Here is a 20987-nt window from a genome sequence, read left to right on the forward strand (position 1 = left end):
GAGGATGCGTTCATTCTATGTTTTTTTTTTTAAATCCTGTTTTTTTGATTATTATTATTATTCTTTTGGCCGGGCTGGGAGATAGGTACATAGAGTTACAGATATGACCAATAATAGTTGAAGATTAAGATTCACTGATTGTCACACCCACCTAAGTGGGGCGAAATTCATTCTCCGCATATGACACGGCCAGGGATTGAACCCACGATATCCCAGTCTCAGGGCGGACACTCTACCACTAGGCTCACAGAGCTGGTAAGGCAGGCGTTTAAGGCAGCCTGCCTCTGTCATGTAAATGTGTTCTCCAACTTTTTGGGTCCAAGGCAAGCTTATTATAACAAAAACTAATGGAATAGCTAAAATCAAAATTGTAAAAACATGTTTGTAAACAAAATGAAATAAAAGGGTTTTGTTTATAAAGCAAAATATAACTGAAACTGCACATCACGTTTATAAAACTAACTGAAACTAACTATAGTTCTAGCAAAAATGTTTTCTTTGTTTTCATCTTTGTCAATTACTGTCTTACATGAGCTTTCAGGGTTATTATAAATGTTGTTGTTTTTTTATTACTGTACGTCCACACAGAAGAAGCAAAAGTGGGCAGTCATTTGAGAATTGTAGTTTACTGTATTGCACCACAATACTTGCACTCGACGAATTCTCCATATATAAAAATAAATTTAAAAAATACCTCTACAACTAAAAAAATTTATACTGAAAGTCTGAAACTAAAACACCACTAAAAATGAAAACAAACTATATTGTTTTTGAAATGAACGTACCTGCTGAAAAATGAAAACAAATAAGTAAAAATAAATAAATATATATATATATATATATATATATATATATATATATATATATATATATATATACATATATATATAGTTTTAACTTATTTGTTTAAAATTTTCAGCCATATATATATATATATATATATATATATATATATATATATATATATATATATATATATGCATTTTTTATATATATATATATCAAAACAAATACAATTTTACGAAAAGGGAAAACATTTAAATAACTATATTAACATTTTTGACAAGAAATCAAATCAACAAATCTGCTGAAAAAAAATTAAAACAAACTTTTTTTTTCTTTTTTAAGTCAAAACAAATAAAGGGACCGCCCTTCTCTTGTTTGATACATTGCCAGATCCCTCTTATTCTATCGAACCTCTCTGCTTACCATGTAAGCTATGACTACAAAATATGTCTGGGAAAGCCTACTAGAACATCTGGACTTTGTTTGAGGGGGATCAGAAGCACTTAAGATGGCAGCAGGTTCTGATTGGTTAGTGGTTTAAAAAAAAACAAAAAAAAACACCGCTACGTCCCCAGTTATGATGGTGTGCAGCAACTATCTTAAATGAAATAATTGTTTTACTTCCCGTCTTGAAAATATATTTTTAAGTGAGTTGTTAAAGTTGCGGGTCACATTGGTGGTGAAAAGGGTTGTGAAATGATTTATCTTGGTGTAATTTGTCATTTTTGGTATTTGAACCTTTTTATATGAACAGTAACTCTCCTTTTTCCAAGCCAACATGTAGAGGAAGATAACCAGTTCTTGCTTGGGTGTTTGAGACTCCACAGTATTTATGTTTTCTGTGCGATGTCTTTTGTGAAACGGCATTCCAAAGTCTACTTTCTTTTACAGGTACGCCAAGAGTGAAAGATGAGGGGGCCCTCCCTTGTCATTCTTTTTTTTTTCTGGCATCAGTCGCACGTCGCCTCGCTTTCTGTCGCTCGGTCTCAGTTTATCAAACACAACCTGTCACTCAGCGCCGCCAAAGCTCGCCGGATTTCAGTCGGCGCCTCTCAGCTGAGACATCTGTATGTTTTCTTTATCCGTCAGACATCCAGGCGAGCCGTTTGGCACGCACAAAAGGACACACTCTCACGTGAAATGCCGAACGCACGCAAGCGTGCCCTTTAAAGTGGGGCTGTTGTTTTTTTTACAGTTTTTTTATGTCAAACAGCACTTTGCCAATGTCTTGGCCGATTATTAGATTTGTTATGCCAGCAATGCTGTACTGACCTTATATAACATAAAATTCAGTCTACTTAGCACATGGCTATATAAGTTACACGTATTACACATTGATTTACAAGTTGAATTTGTTCTGTGAGCAGGCTCGTAACTGAAAACATTTGTATCTCAAATCATCTTTCCCCATTGCAATGATCAAAAATGTCATTCTTCCGTTCCAGTTTACCAATCAAACACAAACAAAAATCCTTTAAATGTGTTTTTCTCAAGAAAAAAGTATCATTCTACTCTAATAAATTACTTTATAAAAGCATACATTCATAAATTTTTTAACTCATTTGCTCCCAAAAACGTATAAAAACCTTCTATTTTTAATATTGCCGTGGTCCCCAAAACTTATTTATACATGTTTTTTTTTTTTATGCTAGAGCATACAGAAGGCTTTGGTGCAGCCTCTGACCTGAAGAAGACGCTTAAAGCAATGGTAGTTATTACAACAACAAAAAACGGTCAGGAGGTGGCAGCAGACTATAAGAGATCAACCAGGGCCAGTTGCAAAAAAAGCTCTTTTCCCCAATGTTTTCAACAGATTTGTGAATAATGATCAAACTTAGCTATATTCTAATGCTAATTGCTGCAAAACGGAAACAGATAGAAATTTACTTTTTTTCCTGATGAAAGAAGAGACTCTAATCTTTCTTTTGGTAGGTTCCATGTTTTTATAGCAATAGAACACAATATTCTGTGGGCCTTGCAAAATTAGTCAAAATCCAGTGAAACAGCTGGGAGCAAAGGGGGTTGCTTCAGTAAAAATGGCTGGGAGTGAATGAGTTAACTAGGATGTAAAGAATTGAACAGCGTATACATCTTGATTAATTCATTATACAGCTCCTTCTGGTGTGCACACTTTGGCCACCAGTATAATATATACTAGAGGTGTAATGATTAATCGACAAATAATCGATTATCAAGTTAATTGATAATCATTTTTGACAATCGATTAATCATTTAGATTCCTTGTTTTAATTAATAATTTTATAAATAGAATGTTTGCTTCAATACAGTAAATATCTTACTGAGGTGGGATGGATTTTCTCGGCAAAGGAGAAGTGCTCACTACAGTAACACAGATTTAGACTGGTTTGTGAACAATATTTTAGAGAAATGGTGATAGTGTATATATAAAAAAAAATAGATCTTTGAGTTAATCAAAAACTGAAGTTTTCCATTTATATTTTTGTTGAGTATATTAATATCAACTTTGAATATCAAATTTGAACAAGGTGACATCATAAGGATCATTGAACAGTCTAATAAAAAAAAAATGATTATTTGGAAATGCTTTATTCCTCTCCGAGTGTTCCGTTTTCAAAATCTGTATTATTTTTTTCATTTCAGATGACTTCAAATCAGAGCTGAGGGAGCAACTTCCTCTAATTGCGGGGTCAGCGGCTGCAGGCGTTGTCTTCATTGTTTCGCTTGTTGCCATCACCATCGTGTGCAGCAGGTAAGCACAATTTCTTGAAGCGCCCACAGTGAAGATTTTTATTTTTTTTTTCTCCTCGTAATGAAATCCGAGCCAACGTTTACTGCTTTATTTATGCTGTTTTCCTCCTCCAGCGTGCGCCGTTCTCTTGGGCATTGAAGCAAATGCAGGGCTACACTCGTGACAATATAAATGTATCCGAAATCATGCCAACCTTATGCTAACACTGCCAGGCATGTTACTGTACATGACGGTTTTGCTTTGCATTAATGTCAATAATGTAAAATCTCGCCCTCCCCAAAAAATTGTTTCATCCATATCCGCCTGCAGTCATATTGATAATCATATCCCTGGGAAGTACTTGCTACATTAAACACATGCAAATAAGCGTGTTATATTGCAGAAATGCAAGCAAGCATATTCCACAATGCTGCATCCTTTCACTGAGAAGTTAAACTATTCCAACTTTGGCCTTGTTAGTAAAGTCGAGCTGATTTAATTTGGCATTAGCCGGTCACTCTGTCACGTCTCAGGCTAAGGCGCCCTTGCTTTAGATATTTGAAGGTCACATGTTCTGCTGAGCCGTGCGCAACTTTGAGCCTCCACAAAAGAGGCCGGCCTCTTTTGATGAGACGGCAACGAAGACATGAAAAGCAAAGTGATCCTATCGAGGTCTAATTAAAACTCGGCTCATTTTCATGAACGTCATTTACCATGGCGAACCTTCCCCACCACCCCGACCCCCTTGCCAAGTGATTCGACTGCAGCCGCGTTTTATTCTGTGGCATTTGCAGTGCCCTTGTGCACAGCAACTGTCACCTGGTCGTCATCCGTCTGCTTCTTTTGTCTCCTGGTTGATCCGTTAGGAAAAGGGCCTACACCAAGGAGGCAGTCTACAGTGACAAGCTGCAACATTACAGTACAGGAAGAGGTAAGTCCACCATCAATATCATACACAAATATGTTTGTTGGATAGCTCAAATGTGTTGAAATGGTAGCCATTGATGATTTGGGTCTGGATCCAAAATATAGGCCGCCCCCATTCCGGACAAAAAGTATGTTTTCTCAAACTATTTTAAGACAAAAAGATTGCAGAAACCTTCACTTGTACCTCGGTCTACAAAGGGGACACATTTTAAAACCTAAAAAATATTGGTCATCATTTGAATTTTCCAAGTAAAAAAAGCATTTTGTGTCTCTTTTCATAGCTACAGTACATGGTGCTGATAAAGCTTGGAAATGTATCACGAAAGTGCTTAAAATTTGAAATTAAAGATCGTACTTGAATAGATGTTTTCAGTACTTTGTACTTTCCTGAGTATTTATCTTTCAGACTATTTTTTACTTTAAGCCTTTACATTTTAACATGAGTATATGCACTTTTTACTCGATGCATTTTCAAAACAAGGTTGTTATTCTTGTTTTTGCATGCATGAAAACGGTTAAAATAATTGACCGAGAAGAAAAGGCAGCCGTCAATGTCTCATGGCTGCGGCAATTATATGAAGCGCTACACATGGTCTCCTACATCCCAGCTTGTGATTGGCTCTACGACACGCTATCACATGACGTACATTTGGCTCGATTAGAACAATTCGTAAATATGAGGGCAATGCGCGCCGCCACTGCAGAGAAAAAAAATGGAGTCACTGCATTTAAGCATTTTTTATAAATGTGGCTCCATGCAGTACCTATTAAATTACCCTTATTATTTGAACACCGAGTTAATGTTTTTGCGATCGTGTCACTGACACAGCACTATTTGTTGTAACAAACGTTAATTCTATACCATTTCACTATTATATTTTAATCTTTATTTTGGAACGCTTCTCCTTCCACATTTCTCGACCGATTTTCATCATTCCAACGTCAATATATTCCAAAAATTAAAACCTAACGGGGTACTAATTTTCTACTTCATATCATAACTTTCCTCCAATTTGACATAACCGCCCCCCCCCACACCCACAAAAAAATTACAAATAAAATAAACAACACATTCAACATAACAGATTCATATTATTCCCATTCCAAATTTTTGGAATGATTTTTAACATTCCCACAATTCTCACAAAAATTCCACGTTTTTCATAACTGTAATTCCACATCATTCCATTCTATATAACTCCACATCATTCCATATCTTTCAATATCATCCCACATTAATCACATACATATTGCACATTTTTCACCAGTATCACTCCAATTCACACATGCCCCAAAAAAATTAAAAAAATTCACCAATTCCAAATCATTCTATATCATTTAATATCTTTCCATATCTTTCAATGTTATTCAGTTATCATTCCACATTTTTCACCAACATATTGCAATTTTTTTGCCAGAATGATTCGATTACTCAATGTTTTTTAGCATCATTCCTTTCATTCCTCGCAATTCCATTCCATTATCGATCTACAACATTCCACATCCTTCTATATTTTTCCATACAGCAATCCAGCATTCACACGCAATTTCTCCAGAAATTAGATTTTCTAGCTCATTTATTCTCCTACATTGGTTTGATCGTGTGCGACTATGCTGTTCAATGTACAGGTCAATCTTGTACAAACAGCCACTGTTGTAAAACGTATTCTCCATTCTTTGCGACGCTGACAGACAGTCATCTCTCAGAGGCTTTACTGTGCCGTGTAGTAAGCACTCCCTTGACACTGACTGGGACGGAGCCTGGAGGATACACACAGCTTCAAACACAAAAAAGCCACCGAACAGTTTTGTGCCTGCAATGAAAAGCGTCTGTACTGCCGACCTCGCCGTCTGTAAAGGGGCTCACTCGAGGGGTTAGAGCTTTGTCGAGACTGACGCAGCAGTGTTTCCAACACATACTTTGCCTCACTGCTACTACAGCAGGCAGGACTCATTAAAGCTGCCGCGTACCAGAAGAGCCGAAAACCAAAATGCCACGAAGACAGTAGATGAATCAAAGTCATCAATCATCAAATACGTCAATTTGCTGATAAGAGATCCTATTCATTTTTTTTCCCACAATGCAGACATTCAGGCATACCTCCCTCCCTCGCATCTCACCATCCCATAATGCATTGTTGTCTTTCACTCTCGTCTAAGATGGGGCTGACAGTTTGGTAATTACAGTATTCAGTGCAACAATAAAAAACGAGCCGCTAAAGCAATTGTTTTCGGTGAAATTTTCGAAAAAGGTGTGCCAGCTTCTCATTCAGACGCCTTCTTTTCCAGCCATTACCACACACACATCAGGTGATGTGTTCACATTTTCAGCCGATCTAAGCTGTCAACAAAGATGCCGCCTGTATTGGAAATGTTGCAGCGCAGCTGGAAAAAAAAAGAAAGAAAATAAATCTTCATTCACAACGCTGAGGTATCATTTCTGCAGATTAGTCAGATGCTGTTTGTGTGGCCTAGAAAAGCAACCACTGATTTGTTTGATAGGCCACAAACAACATCGGTGTCTTAAATACGCATCCCCACACACTGTGCTTAAATATTTGAGATCATGTTTCTCCACATGTCCACTTCCTGTCAGCTAATTACCAAAATCAGGTGATAAAATGTTGCAAGAAATGGCAGAATAATACAATCTATCTATCTATCTATCTATCTATCTATCTATCTATCCATCCATCCATCCATCCATCCATCCATCCATCCATCCATCCATCCATCCATCCATCCATCCATCCATCCATCCATCCATCCATCCATCCATCCATCCATCCATCCACCCATCCAGCTAGAAATGTATCTAGCAAGCTTTAGCGAACTTAGTTTTAATTTCAAACAAAGGCATAAATTGAGTTCCCAAGGCCAGCAGCAGCTCTTATAAAGTTTATTGAAAATGGAAATAGTTCTCTGAAGTTGACACAGTTTTAAATTGATCTTTAATAGGTCGTTAAATTTAATTTAAAAAAATAAAAATAAAATGCCGATAGTTGTCAAAATGCTGAATATCGGCACCGATAATTGGTCCTATCAGATTATCTGTCTAACGCTATTTAAAAAAAAATAATAATATTTTTTTTTCCATAGTGGTAAATTACACTGCTGCCTGTAGAACTGCACTAAATCATACATGGCGTTACTTTTAGTTAGATAATGTTGATCCAGTAAGTCCTCCTCAGTATGAGGATCTCATTCGTTTGTGCGAGTGGTAATATTTGCCGCATTAATTGTATTTTGTGTTTGTACACACAGTTCACAGTCATTAAGCATGACTTTCGTGCAGTTAATTGGCGGCTGCATTTGGGCCATTTACTAAATGAGCAGGGCAAACTAATAGATGCTGGGCATTGGTGAAAATAAAATGGTTGTTGGCGTGCAGTGCTGTTCACTGTAATCCATAGCCCTGTTCAACTAAATACATTAATACAAAGTTCAATCATGAGCCAGTCCAATCTTTGCCATTTTGCCGCTTTATTCATCCATCTAATTGGAAAAAAAAGGTATCAGTTTAAGTCCATGAGTTAAGTTCTCGTCGTTTCCCGCAACAGCCATTAAACCTCCCTCTCCAAAGAAGTGTTGCTTTTCAAGGCTGGGTAAAAATAGGATGGCACTTTGGATACATTTGCTTCACACACTCACATGAGGGACTTGTGAAATATTTAAGAAAAAAAGCTGTTTCTTTTATGAAATGGCCATAAATATGAGTCCAGATAACACCGCACAGGGAGCTACATACTGTTATTTTTTAAATAATATATGAAAGTGGTGTTAGAAATGGGGACTGGGAAATAATGGGCGAGCTGTTATGTATTTGCACAAGCGCATGCATGTATGTGCGGTCTACTGTATATTTGATTGTGGGCCCATATGTTTCTTGCAGTAAGCATCCTCCAGGTTGATATATTGAGTCCTTAGCAGCGTTGCTGCGGCAGCTTGGCAACGCCTATAAACGAGATCCTTTTTATGGAACGCCGAGCTATATAAACGCTCGAATGGATTACCTTGAATCAAATCTGAATGGAATCTCTAATGAGCAATTAGGTTCGCACAGACAAGGGTTCAAGGCAATTAGAGCCGTAACCAGAATCAGCTTTAAGTGAAGATGGAGGTGAGCTACCTTGATCCTTCCAAGAGCGGACCTCATCCCCTCGCTATCTCTTGGGACCCCTCCGTTCACTGCCTGTCTTATGCAAATGAAAAGGGCACAAATTGACTTGATGGAGTTGGGTTCATTCCAATCATGCCCGCCACTCGTCGGAAGAGGTCCGCCTGGAGCGTCGCTGTAGAAATGATGATTTGACATCTGCTTGTTTACGGTTATGTCCATCTTGCAGCGGCGTGTATTGAATGTGTTTACAAGTGCTTTTCAGCAGCCGTTGCCCGCCCGCTCTGTCAGCACCGAGAATCTGGCATTTCGTCCCGGGAACGGCGCTTAGCTATCGCCGAGTGGCATGAAAAGCAAGTTGATGGCGCAGCGGTTTTTATCTCTTTATGAGCTTGGAGTGAAAGGCTGGGGGCAAAATTGGCTCGAGCACTATTAAAGAGTTGAGCGACTGCAAGGGGGAGGACTGCAAATATAGATGTGTCTTCATTGACTGTGTTGTCTCTCCCATTGAGCCCTTCTTCCTTCTTGCTTTCTACTTTTACTCATCCAGCGGAATCTCTGAAGTTGAACACTCCTGAGGTCATACATTTAGAGTTGCACAAAAAAACAAAAAAAGCCAGCGTTCTCATCTCAAGGCGTGTTAAGATCAAAATAACACAAGAGAAAGGGAATATAGTTAAGTTATGTACAGTAAGGAGGCTCAAGCTGTTCGATGGTAAACAATTCTTCAAAATAGAGGCTTTGAGCAATTAGTTGTCACCAGCAGTTGAAGTTTACTGTTAGCAACCATATAGCATTGCCAGTGGCATTTAGCATACCAGTTTTGAGTTACGAGCATGGTCACAGAACAAATACAATTAATGATATCTAAAGGCTCCACACACTATTCCTATTTCAGTTATTTTCAATGGCAAGCATTCATCATAACAGAGGTTGGCCAACATCCTGGTGTTGTGTTATCCAATATCATTCCACATCATTCCATATCTTTAAATATCATTCCATATTTTGCGCCAACAATTTTTCACAGTATCATTTCAATTCTCACACTAAAAAAAATCCACATTTTTCACTAATATTATCCCACAACATTCTATATCATGCAATGGAATGAATAAAAAGGGGTAAAAATTCTATATCATTCCACATTTTGCGCCAACTTATTGCACATTTTTCACAGTATTATTTCAATTCTCACATTTAAAAAAAATCCAAATTTTTCACAATTATTCCACAACATTCTATATCATGGAATGGAATTAATATAAAGGGGTAACAATTCTACATCATTAAATATCTTTCCGCATTTTCACCAACATATAGCATTTTTTTCCCACAGTATCATTCCAATTTTCACATACCAAAAATTTCATATTTTTTACCAATATAATACAGCACCATTCCATATCATTCCACATTTTCACCAACACATATTGCACATTTTTTCACAGTATCATTCCAGTTCTCACATACCAAAAGTTCCAAATTTTCCCCCATAATTCCACATCACTCCATATCTTTCAATATCATTCCACATTTTGTGCCAACTTATTGCACATTTTTCACAGTATCATTTCAATTCTCACATTTTAAAAAAATCCAAAATTTTCACTAATATTATTCCACAACATTGTATATCATGGAATGAAATGATTAAAAAGGAGTACAAATTCTATATCATTAAATATCTTTCCGCATTTTCACCAACATATAGCAATTTCTTTTCCACAGTATCATTCCAATTTTCACGTACCAAAAATGTCAATTTTTTTTACCAATACAGCACCATTCCATATCATTCCACATTTTGTGCCAACTTATTGCACATATTTTCACAGTATCATTCCAGTTCTCACATACCAAAAATTCCACATATCATTCCACATTTCCACCAACATATTTCACAGTATAATTCCACTTCTCACATAACCCCCCCCCCACACACACACACACACACACAAAAATCCACATTTTCCACTACTGAAATTCAACATCGTTTTGTCCCCTGAGAATTTACTCAACATTTACTTTTTATCTTTACATGGAACTTAAATCGCCTGTTTGACCTTCCACCCATGTGTCAGATGTGCTATAATAACAATTTCCATCCAGTAGTAGCTTTTCATTTATCTTAAAGAGAACTATATATCAAGTTTAGTTGTCCTCATTAACAGTGTTAAAAGCTTGCAGTGACGGGAAGTAGTGCTGTGTCACAATGTGATTGAAGTCAACGACCTTTGGGTCAATTGCATCCGTCAGCCATTAACACAGCACATCAGCCAAAAGAAAAAAAAAATGGATGGGTTTCTTCTCACTGGGCACCTTTGGTTGTTCTAGAACTCTCTTTGCGAGCCGACATGTCTAATTGCCCCTCACCACTGGGCTGCCCGACCCACTTCTCAGGCTCGCCGGGGATGAAGATCTACATCGACCCCTTCACGTACGAAGACCCCAACGAAGCCGTCCACGAGTTTGCCAAGGAGATTGATGTCTCGACTGTTAAAATCGAGGAGGTCATTGGCGCAGGTAGAGTCCACTCTGTGTCTTTGTCTGAATGTTGTACTTTTATGTTCACATCTCTGCGGTAGCACACAATTCAGTCAGGGTTTGCAAAGCCAGCCAATCAGGAGGACCCGCGGACATGAGCTGAATATAGGCCAGCTACCGTGGGATATACTATAATTGCATTAGAAATTGGTCTTCCCCCCATGTGTCCTGGGCTTTTCTGATTATGGTTAATTTCAAATATGTTATACCATTCCTCTTCCCATTAATGATAGGACGTAATTATGTTTGGTTTCTTTGTTTTCAAGTGATCAAGCAGTCTCTGTTTGCTTTGATAGAAGGAGGCTTCTTACATCTCGTATAGCCTTTTAACGCCACATGATTGCTTTTATTGAGGTAAAAATAGGATTGGTAATGAGTTTGGGCCTGGAATAGCTCCTCCTAAATTGTCCTTCTCAGCAAGCGAGGTGAGAGAGAAACACAGCTACCACCACTGTGGCTTAAAAAATGTCATTTGTATTGACTCTGCAGAGCGTCTACTGTAAGTGATTGTTGTTCCTCAAATGGCTTTACCGTAATTTGCACAAAAGTTTTTGAATTTGGGTATTTTATAAATAGTACTTCATTTATATAAATTATTCGTAACATAATTTTTTTTTACGACATATTAGTAAAATGAGCCAAAATTTGGCCCACTATTGCAAGTGTGATATCTAAGTCATTTCTGTTTTGTTTTTTTTACTTGCCACTCAAAATGTTCAGTGACATCAGACCTATCCATACATATCAAATTGTATTTATTTATGTTTATGATGCCCTCTAATGGACAATAAAATCAATATTATATATATATAATAATAATAATAATAATAATAATAATTTTGACAATGATCGGTTCCATTTTGAACTTCAACATGTTTTGGACAACTGGGTGCAATTTCAGCTCACTCAGTGATTTGTTTCCCCATATGCTTTATATTTGATATTAATATTAATTTAAAAAGCCAAAAATTGCACAAATTCCACAAAGATTTATATAGCGTTGCTCCACCTTGCAAGGCCCTCAAAGCATTCGACTACTCCTTCACCTACTGATGACGCAGCATCAGGAGCAACTGGGGGTTCAGTATCTTCGTCAAGGGTACTTCGACGTGGTCACAATGGCATGGGATCAAACCCACAGCCTCTGGGTTGCGGGACGACCACTCTACCACTGAGACACGTTACCAGAGGTGGCAAATTCAGGCTCCAGAAAGTAAAAACCCTGCCACAGTTTGGCTTTAGCCCCTAGCAGGTAAACGAGCACCATGGGAGCTAGCTAGTTAGCATCTGGAGCTAAAGACAAACTGTGACAGGGTTTTTTACTTTCTGGACCTGGATTTGCCACCTCTGCACGCCACCCCCATCATTATCATTATCATCGGGAATAAATGTCCACGATGACTGTTTTATGAGTAATCTCAAAGTAACAAAAGACTTAAACTGCCCGTGTGCTAAGCTAATGATGACACCGGCCTACTCTTCTAGGTGAATTTGGGGAAGTGTACAAGGGCCGTCTGAAGCTGCCCAGTAAGAGGGAGATCTTTGTTGCCATCAAGACCCTGAAGGCGGGCTACGTGGAAAAGCAGAGGCGTGACTTCCTGTCCGAGGCGTCCATCATGGGTCAGTTTGACCACCCCAACATCATCCGCCTGGAGGGAGTCGTCACCAAGAGCCGACCTGTCATGATCGTCACAGAGTTTATGGAGAACGGAGCCCTTGACTCCTTCCTTAGGGTGAGTGACTCTGTAATGAGAAGCTGTCAAGTGTCAATGATTTGATTATTATCGCAGTCGTTCAAGAATTATAGCAGTCTGACTGAATGCAAAGACGGGCATCAATTGGTCTGGGAGAGAAATGAATGAATCCCATAAACGAGGATTCTTCGACATCATGCCCATGAAAACAAATTGTCTGCCCGGCTCTTTTGGCTCACAAAATTGGCAGTAATGCCCCCACTTCCGACCAGGGTCCAACTTTTTCCAGCACAGCTTCCATCTGTTAGATCTGGTGCCTCACAGGCCCAAAGCAATCAGATTTAAAGTAAGAAAAAGCATCCATTATTTAAATAACAATTAGTGTGTGTTCTTACATGGTGTGTTTCTTGCACAGTCTCTGACTGCAAGAGACTTTATCCAATCATTGGTCCACATCTCGGTCATTATACACAGCGGACACATAACATTTTGCAACTCTAAGATGAATTACAGTGCTTTAGAGGAAAAGGTCAGTTACTGCAGCCTCCGAATCGAGAGGAGCCAGATGAGGTGGTTTGGCCATCGGGTTAGGCTGTCGCACGGACGCATGATAAGGCGGTCACCAATTGCCAAATCATAATTGAGGCCGACTACATCATCTGCAAGAGGTTCCTTTAACTTTAAAAGCACCATGCGTGTATGGACTCCTGCTGCTGACTTTAAATGGATTAATGAGGGGGAGGGTTTTCGATTGGCCGGGAGATGGCTGTGTTCCATTTCGAGCTGTCAAAATTAATTATTTCAACTCAAGGTGTCAGTCTGTGGAACAATCTGGATTGTAAAACAAAATATTCTCAGTCTATTTTTTTTTAAATGTATAAAAGCACAATTACTGCAAAAATGTATATAGCACAAGGACACACAGTTGAATTATTTCAAATTACCATATTTTTTTATATTGTTATACTGAAAGTGTCTTGACTGCTTACTGTCATTTATTTTGTGTTGTTGTTTGTGTGTGTTGATCAGGGGCAGACAAAACAAGTTTTACTTCTTTGTGTCCCCGTTCATTTCTTTTATTTTAAAGAGTGAAATAAAAATTTGAATTGAATTGAATCGACAAGTAATCGATTATCAAATTAATTTTAATAATCGAGTAATTGTTTGGAGCCATTTTTTTTTATTTAAAATTGTCCAAATCATCTGATTTCAGCATATCAACAATAATTGTTCACTGATTTCTGTAGTATTTCATGAAAAAAGACTGATTAACTGTTTTTAATCAAAATAAGACATTTGCAAACATCAGTTTCTACTAAAAACACACGACCGAACCGGTAACATCCCCCCTTTTGTTTTGTGTTTTAAATCACTATACAAATACGAAGTACGAAATAAACAGCAATCTCTGTTTAATAAACAGTAATCAGTGAAAAAATATTTTTGTAATACACGTTAATGCAAAATTTAAATTAGTCAGATTAGTCGATTAGTCAATTGAATAATCGATTGATTAATCGTCTCTAAAAAAAATCGATAGTGACAGCACTAGTTCCATTCCACAACGGCGCACAGTAAACTCTGCGAAAACTTTAATACGTTTCAAAGATAAGGTTCCATTGTATGCTCGTCATTCAAATAATCTATTGTTAATCCCTGAAACTATGATTGGACTTTTGTCTCTTTGTTTTATATTAAGAAACTTAATCAAAATTCAACTCACCTTTTTTCCTCCTTCAATCCCACGGGTGAATGCTTGGCGGCACTTTGATCTCAGGCGGGCTTTAAGGGGCTCTTTGAAGCTGGCTTTGCTAACCGCCACTTTCGACTTATGTTTCCATCGATCTGTTTCACCCCCCGTATTTGTTCCGATGTTCAAAGCGCCTCTGAGCATTCACACAGGGGCAAGGCCACTGAGCCCATATGCTAAAGGGAGGAAAAGTCATCCAGAATTGAAGAGTGTACTTGCAGAGTTTAGTTTCATGAACACAATTGGGCTTGACATCTGACTGAAGCATACACATGACTTATTTTTGGCTTGACAGAAAGAATATACACAGTTTATTCCGATTGAGGTGATTATATGGAGCATTATTAGTCCCTTTGGTCATTCAGTTTCTTTCTAATCGTAATACAAGGCTCCATGTATTTTACAGAGAGACAGAGGCCTCTCCGCAGCTCTTAGCAACTGTTGTTTTTTCTTTCCCATAAAATGATACCATTCATTGTGGTGAGGCGTGCCTCCAAATTGGAGCATCAATAGTTGGGTTTTCTACACCAGTTCAAGCTGGTGCAGTCCTAACCAAGGCTTGCATGAACCGCACGCTAAAGAGACATTTGTTGAACCAGTTTAAAATTCAACAAAGAATTCAAGTAATAACACACGATTTAATGAAGTTAATCCAAAGTGAATATATTAATTTGAATGAACTTGTAATTAACTCATTTGCTCCCCAAAACGTATAAATGTGTTTTATTTTAAATATTACAAGTGTCCCAAAGACGTATTTATACGTTTTTTCAGAAGCTGTATCAAAGCCTTCTGTATGCTTTTGCATTAAAAAACATAAACATTTTATGAATACTTAAAAAAAAAAAATGTTTTATTTAAAATATTACCAGTGTCCCAAAGACATATTTCTATGTTTTTATGGGTTTTTTTTTTTATGCTAGAGCATACAGACGGATTTGATACAGCCTCTGAACCGCAGAGAACAGTTGAAGCAATGGTAGTTATTACAAAAACGGCCAGCAGGTAGCAGCAGAGTATAAGAGATCAACCAAGGCCATGTTGCAAAAAGCTCTTTTCCCCACTGTTTTCAACTGATTTGTGAATGATGATGAAACTTAGCTATATTCTAATGCTAATTGCTGCAAAACGGAAACAGATAGAAATAAACTATTTATTCCTGTAGAAAGAAGAGACTCTAATCTTTCGTTTGGTAGGTTCCATGTTTTTATAGCAATAGAACACAATATTCTGTGGGCCTTGCAAAATCTGTCAAAATCCAGTAAAACAGCCGGGAGTGAAGGGGGTTGCTTCAGTGAAAATGGCTGGGAGTGAATGCATTAATTTAAATTTAATATATTCACTTTGGATTATCTTAATTAACTTAACATATCACTTTGGACTGACTTAATTCAATCGTGTGTTACCACTTGCAGCGGTTTTGTTAACTTGGTCAACAATTCTGTTTAATATTAAATTGGTTCAACAATTTACTTTTTGGAGTGTGATGAAACCTGCTCTGATGAGAGGGGAAACTAAAACAACCAGAACAGTCCAGTTGTGAGCCCTGAAATGCACTGAAATGAAAATCTTTATGTTCCTTGGGCAGATTGAAGCTGAAAAATGAATTTCTGCATTTATGACGTGCAATGGACAATCAATTTGTTTTGTTGTGAAATAACTTGGATGAATGAGAATATTCACAAGCAAGGCTCCGTGGAAACTCGGCTATGAAATGCATTTCTTTGTGTTTCAGCAAAATGATGGCCAGTTCACAGTGATCCAGTTGGTGGGAATGATGCGCGGGATCTCGGCCGGCATGAAATATCTCTCCGAGATGAACTACGTGCACCGAGACTTGGCCGCGCGCAACATTCTGGTCAACAGCAACCTGGTGTGCAAAGTGTCGGATTTCGGCCTGTCGCGCTACCTGCAGGAGGACACCTCGGATCCCAGCTACACCAGCTCCTTGGTGGGTGCACTCCGTTTGATTGTCCTCCATTAACATCACGTCAGTCAAATCCGTTCTGAGTCTGCCTGACAGTTTTCTATTTGACGAAGTGCGCAACCTTTCCCAGAGTTCACCATCCTTCTCTTCATCCTCATCATCATCGGTCCTCTCTGCGGTGTTCTGTAATCGCGGGCCGTGGTCCTGCCTCTGTCACATCTTCATTAGTGTGGAGACAAGCCTCCTCTGGGAAGGCTCCTCTCTGGTTGACATGCCCAGAGTGCAGGGAATCCAAAGGGCATGGCGTCCTCTCCGAGTGACAGCTCCCATCTCTTCCGCCTGTCTTCCTCCCTCCTTCTCTTTTACTCATCGTTCATTATTACAGAGGCATCATGGGAGGCTTTGGCTCCTCATTAACTCCTCCACACCACAGATCTGTAATTATCAGCAGCCATCTCGTTAGTTCATCCACTGCCTCTCCTTTTCCTCATTCAAAACACATTCAGATATACACAACACACTTTGTATGACTGGTTGCGTGTGTGGCAAAAGTGTGTGTGAGACAGGTGTTCCTTTTATCCATTTTTACCTCATTTACGGCGCTTTGAGATTTTTGTGTGAACTAGCTTGTGTTACTGGGATTTTTGCAGGTGGGATGACACTTTGGAGGAAAAACAAAATTCTGTTGTTAGATTCGTATGATGATTAACTCATTCAAACGCAAAAATGTGTAAACACGTTTTTAATAGTTTGTCCTTCACTCCCAAAATTGCATTTCGACGTTTTTTGATGTGTGTTTTTTATGCAACAGCATACAGAAGGCTTTGATGCAGCTTCTGACATGAAGAGGTGGCTTAAATCAATGGTAGTTATTACAAAAACAATTGCCAGCAAGGTGGCAACAAAGTATAAGAGATCAGCTAGGGCCATCTTGCAACAAACTCTTTTTGTCAGTGTTTTCATCAGGAATGTGAATATTGATAAAACTTAGCTATATTCTAATGCTGATTGCTGCAAAACGGAAACTGATACAAATCTACTTTTCCTGATGAAAGAAGAGACTCTAATCTGTCTTTTGGTAGGTCCCAAGTTTTTATAGCAATAGAACACAATAGTCTGCCTTGCAAAATCAGTTAAAATCCAGCAAAACAGCCGGGAGCGAAAGGGGTTGCTTCATTGAAGATGGCTGGGAGTGAATGAGCTAAAACTAAAATTGCCATGCTGTTTCCAAAATTGGCAGTGTTTTTTTTTTCTCTAGCATATCAAGTTTTTTTCTCCGCATCTCCACCCTCCAGTTAAGCAAAATTCCACTGATTAGCTCTAGTAAGACTGTAGTAAGAAGAGCTGGTTACGATTGGACTTACAGCTAAGTGACGAATTGTTTGTGCAGTCACAATTCAGTCATTGCGGTGTGGTGACGGGTGTGTGCAGCTTCCAGGTACCATCAATACTATCCACAAGCAGAATGCATAGTTACGACCCAAGCGCGGACAAGACACAAATGACGGAAAACAGACAAAAAAACTAATACAAGGTAACAAGAGAGAGCAGGGCTGGATTCAGATGGCTTTGAAGAAAACACTTGAAGGGGAAACATTGACTAAAAACCTTGAGAGGGTTGGAACACATGGAACCATAACATGGAAGAATAGGGAGAGAATTCTTGATGTGCAGAGAGAAAACCTCAGCTAAGATTTATTCAGAACTTACTAGAGCAATGCACAATTCTATAAGGCTTATATTCAATTCAATTCAATAACACTTTATTTGTCCCCAAGGGGCAATTCAATGGCATACGAGCAGTATTAAAAGATACATAGTATAGAATAGGATGCCTTTATTGTCATTATACACAGGTACAACCAAATTGTGAACGATTTCCCCGTCAGTGCAATAAGAAATGACTAAAAACATAAGTTAAAAAAAATAGAATAATAAAATAGCATATAATAAAATATCTAGAAATCTACAGTATAAACAATGTAGACAGAGATAGGAATAATAGTAAATTTGATGTTATTTGTTAATGCACACACACACATATTGCACATTTGCACATGATTGCACATGATTGCACAGATTGCATACAGTCATTGTTTATGGGAGTCGAGGAGCGTTATGGCTTCGGAGAAAAAGCTGTTTTTGAGTCACCGGCAAACATAAAACATACCCAAAAGGCTACAATATATATACAATGCAATATATTATATGACTAAATGAGAGTCATAAATACAGAACCTAAAACTTAAGAGTGACAGTTACACGAACAAAGCAACTGCATAGCAACTGACAACATTATTGCATTACTATCATAAGGGACATAGTAACCGCATAAGCAACTGCACAAGCAACTGTCAACACAATGACAATGACACAACCCATAACACCGTCATAACAAAGGTATCATAGTGGGAATCAAGAGGATTAGTGTGGTTTTTTCCACCCTAAACCTTGTAACTGTCAGGGATTTTGATTTGCCTTGACTTGCTGTGGAATGACTTGACTAGCTGGGGCTAAGGCTTCTTCGAGGATGACTTGGTTAGCTGTGACGCGGACGGCTTGGTTAGCTGTGACGAGGACGGCTTGGTTAGCTGTGACGAGATTGACTTGGTTAGCTGTGACGAGATTGACTTGGTTAGCTGTGACGAGAGTGACTTAGTTAGCTGTGACGAGGACGGTTTGGTTAGCTGTGACGAGGACGACTTGGTTAGCTGTGACGAGGACGACTTGGTCAGCTGTGACGAGGACGGTTTGGTTAGCTGTGACGAGGACGGCTTGGTTAGCTGTGATGAGGACGGCTTGGTCAGCTGTGACGATGACGAATTGGCTAGCTGTGACGATGACGACTTGGTTGGCCGTGACGATGACGACTTGGTTTAGTTGTGGCGATGATGACTTGGCTAGCTGTGGCGATGATGACTTGGCTATACAGTGACAATGGCTACTTGGCGGTAACAAAGACGACTTGGCTGTGACGAAGTCTTGATGCGTAAACCTCCACACATAACATAGGCAATGCACCCACACCGACTGGACAAACACAACAGACTAAATACACCAACACTAATGAGACACAGCTGGGGAAGGAAAGACACAGACAGGTGGATGTGGTTAGACGTAACGAGACAAGAAACCAGGAACAAAATACAAAAAAACATCAACCACAGACAAAAAACGAAACATGACAATAACGAGTGTCATACCATTCTAAGTCCTACTTCATTTTATACTGTTTTTGTGTGTGTTTGTTTTCAAAGCTTGTAACTATCCCATCTTAGTGTTTTATTAACACAAACAGAATTATTAGATTTTTTTTAAACAAAACAGGGATTCTACAGCTTAAAAACATGACGTGATAAAGAGAAAACAAGATCAGCTTTGGATTCTGCAACCCCAAAATTTGTTTTAAACAGCTGTCCGAAAAATTAGTGTAATTAGATAAACCCACAAAGTCTAATGAGATCCAACACAAGTTCTATTCTCAAGCATGGTAAAAAAAAGAAAAAAAAAGTCACATACAATTTGTGTGACTAAAATAGTCAAGTACATACTGTACAAGGTGTGTCAAAAAAGTTCCAGGACTGGGTAAACACGATATGTATGTCAAACCCAAACTACACGTTTTCCGCTTTTATGTGTGCCAGACGATCAACAAGCAGAACACAATGCCCTGAGCATCTGACAGTTCCTGGCCGATAGGCACATATCCTCCAGGAGCAAATTCCCTGCTCACCTGACCTGACTCAGAGCCATTTTTTCCTCTTGCCCAAGCTCAAGGGGCCATCAAGGGGCCCCGTTTTTGAAGCCATCAAAATGTTCGGGACAACGGCACTGGAAAGCATCTCGGAAGATTCCTGTTCGGGCTTTCATTAAGGTGTGGCATCCTTTTGTTTTGGATTGCCAGTTTCTAAAAATGCTTTTCTGAAGTTACACCTTTCCTCAATTTGCCTCAGGGACAGTTAATTCAAATGATGTATTCTTGACACAATGATTATACAGCATATTGGTACTTCTGTGGCAATTCGGTATATATTATGGATGAATATGAATATTAATACCTTATGCTATAAAAGGGGGCTATTTTAGGACTGCCTTGTGATGTATTTTGACACATGCAAAAAACTGAGATCAAAAGCATGCAGGTAAATAGCCTGGTAAGTTCACTGCCTGGAGGTTCAAAAGAAGATTTCTTCAAATATAAGTTTTAGTTCATTTTAATAAAGGTAAAGACAGGAAAATTAATCAAAAACAAGTTTGTAATTCTCCTACTTCACGTTCAGGTGCAAACTTGCTTTATTCCACATTTCCTTTCATCGTTCTTAACGAAACAATAATAGGTTTGTTTCACTTTCCTTGTCACACTGATCCTTCGCCGAATATATTTAAGGCGAACATGCAAACAAGCTTCAGGGGACGTTGGGAGTTTGTGCCTCATCCGCGGGGCTCCGCAGCGTAATTAAGCTATTCACGGTCCCCTTCCCTCCTTCCCTCCGTGACCTGCTCAGCTATGACCTGTCGCAAACCAATCA

At 38.6% G+C, this 20987-nt stretch overlaps 1 protein-coding gene across 2 annotated transcripts in view; it reads left to right on the forward strand.

Moving 5' to 3' along the window:
* Nucleotides 1-20987, forward strand: part of ephb1 (EPH receptor B1) — a 238604-nt gene that overhangs the window by 194036 nt on the left and 23581 nt on the right. Inside the window, exons 8-12 of one of the 2 annotated variants that reach the window (XM_086072304.1) lie at nucleotides 3409-3517; nucleotides 4363-4427; nucleotides 10878-11066; nucleotides 12573-12820; nucleotides 16267-16482. In XM_086072304.1, the coding sequence (XP_085928430.1) occupies nucleotides 3409-3517; nucleotides 4363-4427; nucleotides 10878-11066; nucleotides 12573-12820; nucleotides 16267-16482 (827 nt within the window). The remainder of the gene's footprint in view (nucleotides 1-3408; nucleotides 3518-4362; nucleotides 4428-10877; nucleotides 11067-12572; nucleotides 12821-16266; nucleotides 16483-20987) is intronic. The other variant, XM_086072312.1, reaches the window with a different exon arrangement.

The sequence above is a fragment of the Leptonotus elevatus genome, chromosome 1 (assembly GCF_054856555.1).
Source record: "Leptonotus elevatus isolate MCC_2025b chromosome 1, RoL_Lele_1.0, whole genome shotgun sequence".
Taxonomy (NCBI): domain Eukaryota; kingdom Metazoa; phylum Chordata; class Actinopteri; order Syngnathiformes; family Syngnathidae; genus Leptonotus; species Leptonotus elevatus.